At 43.4% G+C, this 14565-nt stretch overlaps 1 protein-coding gene across 2 annotated transcripts in view; it reads left to right on the top strand.

Moving 5' to 3' along the window:
- BCL9L (BCL9 like) overlaps positions 1-14565 on the top strand; it is a 66091-nt gene that overhangs the window by 36380 nt on the left and 15146 nt on the right. For both annotated transcript variants that reach the window (XM_069741184.1, XM_069741183.1), the window contains exons 3-4: positions 9284-9406; positions 11104-11308. In XM_069741184.1, the coding sequence (XP_069597285.1) occupies positions 9284-9406; positions 11104-11308 (328 nt within the window). The remainder of the gene's footprint in view (positions 1-9283; positions 9407-11103; positions 11309-14565) is intronic.

Below are 14565 nucleotides of genomic sequence, written 5' to 3'. Positions count from 1 at the left end.
TGCGTGGCTGTAGTGGGGGCGGCTGTGCGTGGTTGTGACTGCTGTGCGTGGCTGTGCTGGAGGCGGCTGTGCGTGGCTGTGCTGGGGGCGGCTGTGCGTGGTTGTGGCTGTGCTGGGGGCGGCTGTGCTGGGGGCGGCTGTGCGTGGCTGTGCTGGGAGCGGCTGTGCGTGGCTCTGGCTGTGCTGGGGGCGGCTGTGTGTGGCTGTGCTGGGGGCGGCTGTGCGTGGCTGTGGCTGTGCTGGGGGCGGCTGTGCGTGGCTGTGCTGGGGGGCGGCTGTGCGTGGCTGTGGCTGTGCTGGGGGGCGGCTGTGCGTGGCTGTGGCTGTGCTGGGGGCGGCTGTGCGTGGCTGTGGCTGTGCTGGAGGCGGCTGTGCGTGGCTGTGCTGTGCGTGGCTGTGCTGGGGGCGGCTGTGTGTGGCTGCGGCTGTGCTGGGGGCGGCTGTGCTGGGGGCGGCTGTGCGTGGCTGTGCTGGGGGCGGCTGTGCGTGGCTGTGGCTGTGCTGGAGGCGGCTGTGCGTGGCTGTGGCTGTGCTGGGGGCGGCTGTGCTGGGGGCGGCTGTGCGTGGCTGTGCTGGGGCGACTGTGCGTGGCTGTAGCTGTGGCTGTGCTGGGAGCGGCTGTGCGTGGCTTTGCTGGGGGCGGCTGTGCGTGGCTGTGGCTGGGGGCGGCTGTGCGTGGCTGTGGCTGTGCTGGGGGCGGCTGTGCTGGGGCGGCTGTGCGTGGCTGTGCTGGGGCGACTGTGCGTGGCTGTAGCTATGGCTGTGCTGGGAGCAGCTGTGCTTACTGCCTGAGTGCGGCGCTGGCTATAAGGCCAGTTTCACACATCAGTGGCTCCGGTACGTGAGGTGACAGTTTCCTCACGTACCAGAGCTACTGACACACGTAGACACATAAAAATCAATGCATCTGTGCAGATGTCATTGATTTTTTGTGGACCGTGTCTCCGTGTACACAGAAGCATTAAAGTCAATGGGTCCGTGTAAAACAGTCCGTGTGCCGTGCAGGAGACAGCGCTACATTAAGCGCTGTACCCCCACTGGTGCTGAAGCCGCGATTCATATGTTCCCTGCAGCAGCGTTTGCTGCAGGGAACATATGAATATTAGTGTTTAAAATGCAGATCCATGTCCCCCACCCCCCCCACCCCCTGTGCGCCCCCTCCTCCTGTGCGCACAGGGAGCCGCATATTCAGTACTGTAATCGGCGGCCCCACGTGACCGCATACAGGAGAAGCTGCAGCCAGGAGAGGACGCTGCGGCGAGGCATCCGGAAGCTAGGTGAGTATTTTAATCACAGGGGGGGGGGGGTGGCGCCCAAGGGGTGGGGGGCACATTGGGGGCGCACAGGATCTGCATTTTACACACTAATATTCATATGTTCTCTACAGCAAACGCTGCTGCAGGGAACATATGAATGGGGCTTCAGCACGATGCCGGGGACAGCGCTAAACTTTAGCGCTGTCTCCGGCACGCTCCGTGTGGTACCCAGTGGGCACACGGGCGGCACACGTGTGCCACACTGATGTACCACAGAAACGTAGGGCACACGGACACGGATAATTCCGGTACCGATTTTTTTCGGGTACCGGAATTATCTGGACGTGTGGGACTGCCCTTATAGATACAGCACCTTTGCAGCCAGCACAGCGAGGGCTGACTCCGCCCACTTGCGTCACTGGTCACATGCCTGTGGTGACATCATGGAAGGTCCTGGAGCTCCGCTGGGCTCTGCAGCTACCCTGACTGGAGCTGCAGAGCACGGAGCCTCCATGGCCGGTATATTAGGGGGATGCAGGGATGTGTGGAGCCCCCATGTCCGCTATATTATGGGGGATTCGCGGGTGTGTGGAGCCCCCACGGCCGGTATATTATGGGGGGGATAATTAAGTTCGGCTGCGTCACTCTGGTCCAGACTGCGCAGGTGCGGTGTGTCGCGCTTGCGCAGTCTATAAAGGCTTCGGACAGAGTGACGCTCCCACCGTTATTTTATAGATATATACAGGTCCTTCTCAAAAAATTAGCATATAGTGTTAAATTTCATTATTTACCATAATGTAATGATTACAATTAAACTTTCATATATTATAGATTCATTATCCACCAACTGAAATTTGTCAGGTCTTTTATTGTTTTAATACTGATGATTTTGGCATACAACTCCTGATAACCCAAAAAACCTGTCTCAATAAATTAGCATATCAAGAAAAGGTTCTCTAAACGACCTATTACCCTAATCTTCTGAATCAACTAATTAACTCTAAACACATGCAAAAGATACCTGAGGCTTTTATAAACTCCCTGCCTGGTTCATTACTCAAAACCCCCATCATGGGTAAGACTAGCGACCTGACAGATGTCAAGAAGGCCATCATTGACACCCTCAAGCAAGAGGGTAAGACCCAGAAAGAAATTTCTCAACAAATAGGCTGTTCCCAGAGTGCTGTATCAAGGCACCTCAATGGTAAGTCTGTTGGAAGGAAACAATGTGGCAGAAAACGCTGTACAACGAGAAGAGGAGACCGGACCCTGAGGAAGATTGTGGAGAAGGACCGATTCCAGACCTTGGGGAACCTGAGGAAGCAGTGGACTGAGTCTGGTGTGGAAACATCCAGAGCCACCGTGCACAGGCGTGTGCAGGAAATGGGCTACAGGTGCCGAAATGGGCTACACAGAAGCAGCACTGGACTGTTGCTAAGTGGTCCCAAGTACTTTTTTCTGATGAAAGCAAATTTTGCATGTCATTCGGAAATCAAGGTGCCAGAGTCTGGAGGAAGACTGGGGAGAAGGAAATGCCAAAATGCCTGAAGTCCAGTGTCAAGTACCCACAGTCAGTGATGGTGTGGGGTGCCATGTCAGCTGCTGGTGTTGGTCCACTGTGTTTCATCAAGGGCAGGGTCAATGCAGCTAGCTATCAGGAGATTTTGGAGCACTTCATGCTTCCATCGGCTGAAATGCTTTATGGAGATGAAGATTTCATTTTTCAGCACGACCTGGCACCTGCTCACAGTGCCAAAACCACTGGTAAATGGTTTACTGACCATGGTATTACTGTGCTCAATTGGCCTGCCAACTCTCCTGACCTGAACCCCATAGAGAATCTGTGGGATATTGTGAAGAGAAAGTTGAGAGACGCAAGACCCAACACTCTGGATGAGCTTAAGGCCGCTATTGAAGCATCCTGGGCCTCCATAACATCTCAGCAGTGTCACAGGCTGATTGCCTCCATGCCACGCCGCATTGAAGCAGTCATTTCTGCCAAAGGATTCCCGACCAAGTATTGAATGCATAACTGAACATTATTATTTGACGGTTTTTTTGTTTGTTATTAAAAAACACTTATTTGATTGGATGGGTGAAATATGCTAATTTATTGAGACAGGTTTTTTGGGTTATCAGGAGTTGTATGCCAAAATCATCAGTATTAAAACAATAAAAGACCTGACAAATTTCAGTTGGTGGATAATGAATCTATAATATATGAAAGTTTAATTGTAATCATTACATTATGGTAAATAATGAAATTTAACACTATATGCTAATTTTTTGAGAAGGACCTGTATATCCGAAAAACGCTGCTACCGGTAAGTAGCTTAATGCTTTCACAGAACTTTATTGCAAAGTCCCAATCATGAACATGCACAGGATGGCTGCGATCATACAGCGCTCCATGTGCTTAATCCCTAAAAGCTCTTCTTCAAGGTGAATACTTTTTAATTATAATGAATGTGTATATATACCTGAGGGACGCTTGACACAATATGCGATCTTTTTCCCTGAAGAAACCACAATCTGGGCGGCGATACGCGTGGGAACCTATTCCACACTTTATTCCCCTATTGCTGACATGGTTCTATCTTGGATCTATGGTCTGTTGGTATGAGGGTCTGAGGATCAGGTTCATTTATTTATCATCTTTAGTTCCATTTCCTCTTGTCCCTCTTTATATATATCTATCAGACTTGCTCTTTCTTGGATGCCTCTAACTGTTAGTATGTTTTGCGCTAGAATTATGCTCCTTATTTTGGGGTTATATGGTACTGTGATATTAATATAGCCATGTATATTGCTTAATATGGTTGCATCCTAGGAGCAATGTTATATTGATTTATTTGTTACAGGGGACACACACTCTTTGTGGGTTGTCATTGCCCCCACATTAGGGCATGGCATTTGTATAGGGGTTTATTGCAGGTGTGCAATTTTTAAGCGTTTTTAATATTTCTTTGTGTTCTTGTCCTTCATGTATTTTTTGATGTTTGCCAATAAAGTTTTGAATTGCTTATATACTGGGGTGTTCCCGCATATGATCTTTTCTCTTGTCCTTCGATAACCAGATGTATTAATTGCAAGCCACAAAAGAAAAGTTACAATGCCTGATACAGAAAGGAGGGGGTGGGGTAGCGGCGAAACAACTCTAGACAGACGTTGGATGTAAAGGTCTGCCAAATTCATCAAATCTCATGCAATACCTTAACAATTTTGGAACAATTAATTGCGATAACTGATTTAGAAAATTCCCCTCATGATAATTTTTATGTTTTAGAAGTTGTCTGCTTTAATTTCCTATTATAGAACAGATTACTTACCATAAATGAGGTGCAATATATTCCATAAGAATATTCAGCTCCCATGATAATTTATTTCTATTCTTGATAAAATGACCAGATTGTGTATATACTTACAAGATGCTGTCACTAGGGCAGCGTCCATATAGATCACGGCTTCGTAAAGAGATTTACCAGCGCATTCAATGGTTGATCAGTGCCGTACCCTCCACCGAGACCCCTTCACTAAGAATATGTCTCCCCTTCTGTGACTTGTAGTCCCTCGAGGCCCGTTTCTTGGCACGGTGACTAGAGTCATCCATTGTGCTGATTGGCAAGACCACCACCAATCCAGTTATTACTTCCTACTATGAAAGAAAATATTAATACTTTGTCATGAAAATGATGAAATGTGATGCCTCCTCATCGCTAAACTAAATGGAACCACTGAATCCCTCTCCCTGCCCCAACAAATCCTCATTGTAGGTTGTTACAGGGAAGCTATCATCAAAAAATTACCTATTATCAGGTGCTTGTATTACATTTCTTGTTAAACAATTTTTTAGATATACCGTATATATAAAATATATATATTTATTATATTTTTCCTGATCTTTGTTAAAAAAAAAAAAAATAAAAAAAAAATAAAATAACATTTCTAATTCTGCAATTTTCACACTGGCCACTGGGATTATTTTAGATTCCTACTTCCTGTCTTTTCAGGAAGAGTTTACTGGAGTTCTGTTATCGGCGGAGGCAGGAATGCAGTGATGGGTAACGCCTCTATACACCACATCCACCAATCACAATAGGCGATGACAGAGCTCCTCCTCCTTCACAATGGCTTTGGCACACGCTCATTAGACAATACAAAAGATAGGATTGGGATCAGACTATTGTGGCTAATGTATGTGTATTTTATCTGAAAATGCAATTAGGGCTTATACAGATGAGCGCCATCTGATAAAAAAAAAAATCAGAATGCACTCTGACTAAAGTTAATCAATGATTCCGTTCTCATCTGCAATTTTTTTTTTTTTTTTAATTCCCCCCCCCCTCCTCCATTCGAATCAAACTGAGAAAAAAAATCACAGCATGCTGCAAGTGGCCGCGTATATCAGATGAGATTTGCACGGCACATGGACCATGCAGGTGCCATCCAATTTTTACGCACCCGTCTCTTAGGAAACCTGACATTTCAGCAGCCGAGTACAGTAAATTCAGAGCGTAACAAGTCACAATAGATGGAATTGATATCTACATAGATCGAAAGATAGTGTAGTTCTTGTGTAGTTTAATGTACATGTATTTAGTAAAAAAAAAAATGAAAATAAATGGCGTGGAGTCCCCCTAATTTATAGTAACCAGCTGAGGGAAGGCCAACAGCTGAGGACTGATGTTTATAGTCTGGGAAGCAGGTAAGCTATTAATATCAGCTCACAGCTGTCTACTTATTGACAAGGGGTTAACCCCCTCCAAAAAAATGATGTAGGGTAAAAATTAAAAAAACACAATATTCCTCACCTGTCCGTAGATAATTTTCTCACAATGCGAGCAGTGAGGTCAATAAAGTGACTGGGGTTCATCAGCTGTGAACTCGTGACCTTACTCACGTCAGAGCTAGACACTGCAGAAGCGTAATCGCGCTCCTGTCTGTGTGACCCGGCTGGCTTGCTTGGCGATAGCATCATGCCACCGCTCAACAAATCATCTGAGTGTAGCAGAGGTGGAGTTCTTCGTGAGACAGCATCACATAGGGATTATCTGCAGACAGGTGAGCAATATGGCATTTTTTTTTTTGTTTTTTTTAATTTATACATTAATAAATGGGTAAAGGAGGGTCGGGGAGTTCTCATTTCAAATGACTTTACTCTTGTCGGTGTGTTTATTACATTTTGACTCTGGGGTTAGTAATGGCTTGTCTTATAAATGCCTCTACATTATTAACCCCTGGGCTTGATGTCACCTGACATTGCAAAGCGGACATCAACCCCAATACTATTACCCCACTTGCGCTGCACTAGAGCAACTGGGAAGGGCGAAGCTAAGAGCCAGAATTGGCGCAACTAATGGATCCTCCATTTATGGGGCAGCTGAGGCCTGGTGACTTTAGTCTGGGAGGGAGCCAATATCCATGGTTCCTTCCTAGGCTATTATATCAGCCCGCAGCTGTCTGCCTAGCCTTTTCTGGTTTTTAATTTTATATATATATATATATATATATATATATATATATATATATACACACACACACACACACACACACACACACACACACACACACACACACACACACACACACACACACACACACACACACGTGTGTGTGTGTATATACATGTATATATACATATATATATAATTTTTTTGTGGGGGGGGAGGGGGGTCGCCACTTGTCAATAACAAAGACTAAGTAGACAGCTGTGAGCTGATATTAATATCCCAGGAAGCTCCATGTTTCTTACCCCCTTCCAAACTATAAACATCAGCCCCTACTTTTGGCTTTTCCTCAGCTGGTTAATGAAAATTAAGGGAACCTCATGACATTTTTTTCTTCTTTTAGTTATTTAATTATGAACTAAACACATGTACAGTAAGCTGCACTTTCCTGATTATATATCTCAATGATGTCTATCTATCTGGATCTGTATATAACATTGTCATTTCAAGCTCGTTTACGAACTAATAAAACAGTATTTCTCTATGTAAAAGCTCATGTTAAAAACGCATTGCATGTGGATTGCATACACGTGTCATATAGGTTAGAAAATATAGAAACAGAGAGGGGAGCGCACATGAATGCTATCAGCCGGGAAAAGAATGCAGAAAGGTCATAGACCTACTCACTGCAGACGGTTATGCTGGACAAGCATAACAATGTGGAGTGGCTCAGAAGGATTCCTAGTCTTGTGGGGCAGAGGAACGGCAGCTCCCAGACCTCGGCACAGTGGTATCCAGAAGGAGGAACAGGACGATGATGGATGACTGAAATCCGGAGATGTGGCAACATGCAGGAGACTCCGAGTACTGCTTCTCACGTGATCAAGGACCTGCCGGTCACGTGGTGGAAGGTCCTGGAGCAGCAAAGGGCAATTTGGCTTGTCAGCTGCAGCTCCCTCCGCGATCCCTCAAGGAGAGAGCAGTAATGCAAATTGAAAAAAGTAAAGCTGTCTGGATGGAGCGCTGATGACAGAGGCTACCGGAGCACAAGTTAGGGATTTAAAATCTTTAATCACAATAATATAGGTGAGAAAAATCACATGTCCTACTTTTTCAGGAACAATGTGGCCAATTTTATTTATGCTGATGAGTGTGAGCCCTTAAATTTTTTTTCTGCTAACGCATTCCCTTCAAGTTCTTCCAACCTCGCATAGAGACTATTTTATCTTATTATATTTTAAGATATTTCAGGCATTAAAACCTGGAGTTTTTTTCTTGGCTATAGGGCATCTGTTCAATGCTGGATTTCACATAAGCCATTTGACCCAAAAAGTCATTTTTATTTTTTTATTTTTTTTTAATAACCGCTCCAGAAGCGCTTGTTCAAAATTAGACACACAATTTTCCAATGTCCCAATTTATATTTTTTTCAGTTGTGTAATTGGATTTTGGCAAGAATAGCTGGGCTTTTAGGTAATGTGAGATGATGATACAGGTGAAGGCATTTCCTACAAATATTAATGTTGAGCTGTACGTTTTATTCTAGGCACAGGAACTGTTACCAGTTCTAGTTTCATTCCAATTTAATCCACAGTAAGTGATTTTATTAACTAAAATCTCAAAGAACGCACATTACATCTCAGGGCTAGGGACATTTTGCCAAGTGCTGACCACCTCCCATATATTTATTGCGAATACAAACAGAGCCAGCAACCATTGATCGATTAGTGCTCTGTAGCTGCTTACCCCAACGCACGTTTTGCGATCGATAGCTTTTTCAGGGGGCAGGGCAGAAGCATACTTAGTCAGATTTAAATACAGACTTTGTTAGGTATCACGTGATAAAAATTACCAATACTGGTCCGATCCCTGATACATACACACACAGGACTTCTCAGAAGTCATTACGACTCAACCCTGGCCCTGAGGCACTACAATGCATGCACAGAAACCCGATAAAGAACTGGCCTATTCAGACATGTGCATATTGAAGCCGGTGCGGAGAAAAAATGTCCTTATTAAGAGAAAACCATATTACGAGATTAATTTTTATACATGAAACTTTATCAACCGTAGTAATGTACAGCGTGATCAACTAATATAAGTGCATGATAGATAAGAAATGTAATAAACAAAGAGGGGAAGGTTTGCATGATGTTATTGCTGTTATACTTTCAGTATGCCTGCTAGGCTGCGTTATGATGAACCTTAGTTTTTAACCATGTGATGTCTGTGTGCACAAAGGTCCGCCTGTGGACAGACCACTGACCAGTGTAAGTCAAAGTGGGTGTTCACTAAAGCATCCTTCAGTTCCCCCATTTTGCAGACAAAACAATCTATCCTAGAAGAAAAAAAATGATTTTGTTTCAAGACCCAAAACATATAAAAAGTCTATAAAAGAGAACCAAATATTATAAGGGAAAAATACCAAATATTGCAGAGGATGGTCAACTCTCATTCCCTGCTGGATACATGTTTACCTTTTTTATTTTCTGATCTTGTGAGCTATCAATCTAGTAATGTTTGTGTTGTACTTTTGGCTTCTTACATGCCATGTTTTGTTTTTGTTTTGTTTTTTAGGAGAATTACCCCCTCGCAGCAAAAGACGTTGTGTTTTGGAGCGTAAACAGCCGTACAGTGGAGACGAGTGGTGTTCAGGACCGGACAGCGAAGAGGATGAGAAGAATTTATTGATCGCTCACAGTAAGCCAGTTCTGATTCCATGGATACATTCTTTTAATAAAATCCTGGTTTGATTATATTTTTTTTTTGTCTGGATACATTATTAATGCACCATAAACTAAAACATGAGTTTTGGCCAGTTAGCCTTAATCTTTGGAGACAGCCGGCAAGATGCTGTTGTTGTTCTACTCACCCTTTACCAGCAATGTACATCTTATTTGTGTGGTTTTCTAAGGTAAAATTCATCCATAGCATAGGGAATCTTTGCCTTAAACTTTTGCAAAGTAAGAATGCTTACAAAATAGAAGTATTGAGGGTTTTTTTTTTTTTTTTGAGGGAACAAAAGAGAAACGTAAATCACATCAGTATATGGTGTGACCTTCACTTTGCCTTCAAAACTGCATCAAAGCATCAGTTTCTCTAGGAACACTTGCTCAATGTGAAGTATTTTGTAGGCTTATAGTCAGGTGCATGAGTAACTAACAATACCAAACAGGTGGTATTTGTGGTGGAACATCATTTTTATATGTAGGTTGAAACAGTCAAAAACAGAAACAAATATGTAGGAGGCTTAAAACTGGGCAAAGAGACCAACTCTGCTACAACAGTGAGGCTGTGGAAGACTGTTTCAGGTCACAGATGACTGAGCAAACAACAAGACACAAGGTAGTAATACTTCATCAGCAAGGCTTTGCCCAGGCGAACATTTCAAAGCAGACTGGGGGTCTCAAGATGTAGTGTTCAATAAGAAGAGGCATGAAGAAATGGGCAACTTTGAGGACACTAGATAGTGGTCAGCCAAGGAAACCTAGTGCAGCAAATGAAAGACACACCATGCTCACTACCATTCGATATCAGAAGGTGGCCAGCAGGGCCATCAACTCAGAATTGGGAGCAATTGGTGGGACCCATCTACGGGTCGGAGAAGTCTGGACAGAACTGATCTTCATGGGAGAATTGTGGCTAAAAATCATACCTTTGACATGGAAACAAGGCCAAGAAACTCAAATATGGATGAAAACATAGGAACTGGGGTGAAGAAAAATGGTGGCAGCCAGTGCTCTGGACTGGTAAATAAAACTGAAATATTTGGCTCTCAGAGAAGGCAATCTGTTCATAAAGGTCTGGAGAGCAGTACAATACTGAGTGCCTACAGATAGCTGAAGGATGAGGGCAGATTAATGGTGTCCTCAATGCTGAGATATACAGGCAGATACTCCTTCATCAGGAAGACGTTTCATTTGCTCCAACAATGACCCCACACATACAACCAATGTCAGTAAGAACGACGGCGTAAAGAACAAGTAGTCCTGGAAGTGATGATATGGCCCTGACTCAGCCCTGATCTCACCATCATCCAGTCTGTCTGGGAGTACATGAAGAGACAGAAGGATTTGCACAAGTGACTTCAGCAGAAGATCTGCGGTTAGTAGATGTTTGTAGCAACCTCCCTTCAAAAAGTGTGTGCAAGTGTACCTAGAAGAACTGTTACTTTGCCGTTTTGAAGGCAAAGGGTGGTCACCAAATATTGATGCGATTCAGAATTGTCTTTTGTTAATTGACAAAAATAAATGTTTTTTTTTAAAGTATTTTTACTTTGCAACATTTTTTCTGTACCTGCCTAAAACTTTTGCACAGTTTAGAAATAATTTTAGTTTTGGATATAGGATGTATATGAAGCCATGAACTAAATGTCATTTGTCTCTCCACCTTGTCAGACTGTAGTGTCAGTGATTCTGCGATATCCGCTCCTACAGTACCAGGATCAGGATCCGCTTCCCTTCCAGGACTCAATGACTCCAGTTCTTCCAGCACACCCCATGGGGCTAACCAAAACTTACATGGAGAGGGAGGCGGGCCAGGAGGTCCGTCCAAGGCGCCCTCACAATATGTTTATGTCTTCACAACGTATTTGGCAAACGCGTGAGTCGTCATGTTATTACTAGTCAAGGTGGTGAACGGCATAAATGCTCTACAAGGAATACAGTATTATAACCTGGAAAATAGTACATGAAATAGTATATACATCTGAAATAAGTTTACATACTCCGGTTATAGTCATTAAAACTCTTATGTATCACCTGCCCCCATCGATTCTGGGTGTACAACTTCAAGTTTATGAAGTCTACTTTGCATATGACATGAACAATTTTTCTAACAAATGTTTACAAATTATCATTTCATGTATACAGGGGGGAAAATAAGTGTTTGATCCCTTGCTGATTTTGTACGTTTGCCCACTGACAAAGACATGAACTATCTATAATTTTAAGGGTAGGTTAATTTTAGCATTGAGAGATAGAATATCAAAAATAATATCCAGATTGTTTAAATTATATAAATTTATTTGCATTTTGCAGTGAGAAATGAGTATTGCTTGCCAAATACGTAATACTTGGTGGCAAAACCCTTGTTGGCAAGCACAGCAGTCAGACGTTTGTTGTAGTTGATGAGGAGGTTTGCGCACACGTCAGGAGGAATTTTGGTCCACCCCACTTTGCAGATCATCTCTGAATCATTCAGATTTTGAGGCTGTCGCTTGGCAACTCGGAGCATCATCTCCCTCCATAAGTTTTCTATGGGATTACGGTCTGAAGACTGGCTAGGCCACTCCATGACCTTAATGTGCTTCTTTATGAGCCACTCCTTTATTGTCTTGGCTGTATGTTTTGGGTCATTGTCTTGCTGGAAGACCCAGCTACAACCCATTTTTAATGTCCTGGTGGAGGGAAGGAGGTTGTCACTCAGGATTTTATGGTACATGGCTCCATCTTTTCTCCCATTGATGCGTGAAGTAGTCCTGTGCACTTGGCAGAGAAACACCCCCAAAGCATAATGTTTCCACCTCCATGCTTAACATTAGGGACGGTGTTCTTTGGGACATAGGCAGCATTTCTCTTTTTCCAAACACGGCGAGTTGAGTTAATGCCAAAGCGCTCAATTTTTGTCTCCTCTGACCACAGCACCCTCTCCCAATCACTCACAGAATAATCCAGGTGTTCATTGGCAAACTTCAGACGGGCCTGCACATCATGTGCCTTCTTGAGCAGGAGGACCTTGTGGGCACTGCAGGATTTGAAACCTTTATTGCGTAATGTGTTACCAATGGTTTTCTTGGTGACTGTGGTCCAAGCTGCCTTGAGATTATTAACAAGTTCACCCCGTGTAGTTTTAGGCTGATCTCTCACCTTCCTCATGATCAAGGATACCCCCCACGAGGTGAGATTTTGCATGGTGCCCCAGATTGATGTCGATTGACAGCCATTTTGTATTTCTTCCATTTTCTTTCTATTGCACCAACAGTTGTCTCCTTCTCACCCAGCGTCTTACTTATGGTTTTGTAGCCCATTCCAGCTTTGTGCAGGTCTATGATCTTGTCCCTGACATCCATATAAAGCTCTTTGGTCTTGCCCATGTTGTAGAGGTTAGAGTCTGACTGAGTCTGTGGACAGGAGTCTTTTATAAAGGTGACTGATGTAAGACAGCTGTCTTTAACGCAGGTAACGAGTTGATAAGGAGCGTCTTACTGGTCTGTAGGAGCCAGAACTCTTAATGCCTGGTAGGGGATCAAATACTTATTTCTCACTGCAAATTTATATATTTATACATTGTGATTTTTTTTTTTTTTTTTTTTTTTGGATTTTATTTTTGATATTCTATCTGTCAATGTTAAAATTAACCTACCCTTAAAATTATAGACTGTTCATGTCTTTGTCAGTGCGCAAACCTACAAAATCAGCTAGGGGTCAAATCATTATCCCCCCCCCCCCACCTTCCCCCTGTAATATGGAAAAAAACAAACATTTTGGGGATGATCCGTTTTGATCGATCCTTTATTGCATTTTTTGCGCTGTTGTGATGACCAAAAAAAATCACAGTTCTGGCATTGACCCTTTTTTTTTATTTTTATGGCATTTACCGATCAGGTTAATTTTTTTTTTTTTTCTTTCTAATATATATTTTTATCAGACTTTTTCACGGACGCAGCTATACCACATAAGTTTATTATTAAAGGGGTGTGATACGGATTGGTATAGGATTTGAGCTTCCTATTGTCTGATCGCTTGTACTATAGACTGCAATACCACAGCTGTATACAGGAAAAATCATGGGTTCTTATGAGGCTAAGCCGCAGGTTGCTTTTCATAGGCTCTCAGTCATGTATTTGGTTCTTTGCCTAACATCATTCGAAAGTCATAGAAAATCAGCCTAAATATTAAAAAAAAGTGGATGTCCACAAGGGTGGTTCATACTTAGGAGCAATTTCCAAATCCTCAAAAAGGTCCACGTTGATCTATACAAAAATAACCACCACTGGACTGTGCGGACATAACACCGTTCAGGAAGGTGATGCGTTCCTTGTTGCAAACTGTGAATGGCTTTCTGAAGATGCTGGAGGAAACAGACCTGACCTGAAGGACTGCTCAGCAGAGAAGAAGCCACTGCTTCAAAATTTTACCCCCAAAAAGCCAAGTTACAGTTTGCAGCTGCACATGAGGACAAAGCAGTTTAGTTTATGGAGAAATGTTATTTGAGGCGATTATGAAACAAAGATGGAACTGTTCTGCCAAAATGTTATGTAGGGAGGAATAAGTGGGAGAGTTGCAGGCAAAAGGCCAACCATGAATCACGGGGGGTGGAAGCATCAAGTTCTAGAGGGGCTTTGCTGCAGGAGGATCTGGTGCACTTCACAAAATGACTTAATGAGGATGGAAAATTGTGTAGATATTGATGCAACTTCTCAAGTCACCAGATAACAATTGGGTCTTCCTAAAATATATACCGTATTTTCCGGCATATAAGACGACTTTTTAACCCCTGAAAATCATCTCAAAAGTCGGGGGTCGTCTTATACGCCGGGTACGGCGTGCGCAGGGAGCGGTCCTGTATGGTTCCCAGAATCTGGAGGAGAGGACTCTCCTTCAGGCCCTGGGATCCATATTCATGTAAAAAAAAAAAAGAATAAAAATAAAAAATATGGGATATACTTACCCTACGACGGCCCGCGGCTCTCAGCGGTGCAAGTGGCGGCCTCCGTTCCTAAGGATGCATTGAGCGAAGGACCTTCGATGACATCACGGTCACGCGACCGCAACGCTAGTTTGTAATGACTGTATATAATATTAGTTTCGCTTTGTATATTGAAGAACTGAAATAAATGAACTTTTTGATATGTGAGC

This window comes from Ranitomeya imitator, chromosome 10 (assembly GCF_032444005.1).
Source record: "Ranitomeya imitator isolate aRanImi1 chromosome 10, aRanImi1.pri, whole genome shotgun sequence".
Taxonomy (NCBI): Eukaryota; Metazoa; Chordata; class Amphibia; order Anura; family Dendrobatidae; genus Ranitomeya; species Ranitomeya imitator.
The sequence above is the reverse complement of the archived record's forward strand: the minus strand, read 5'-3'. Positions and strand labels throughout refer to the sequence as shown.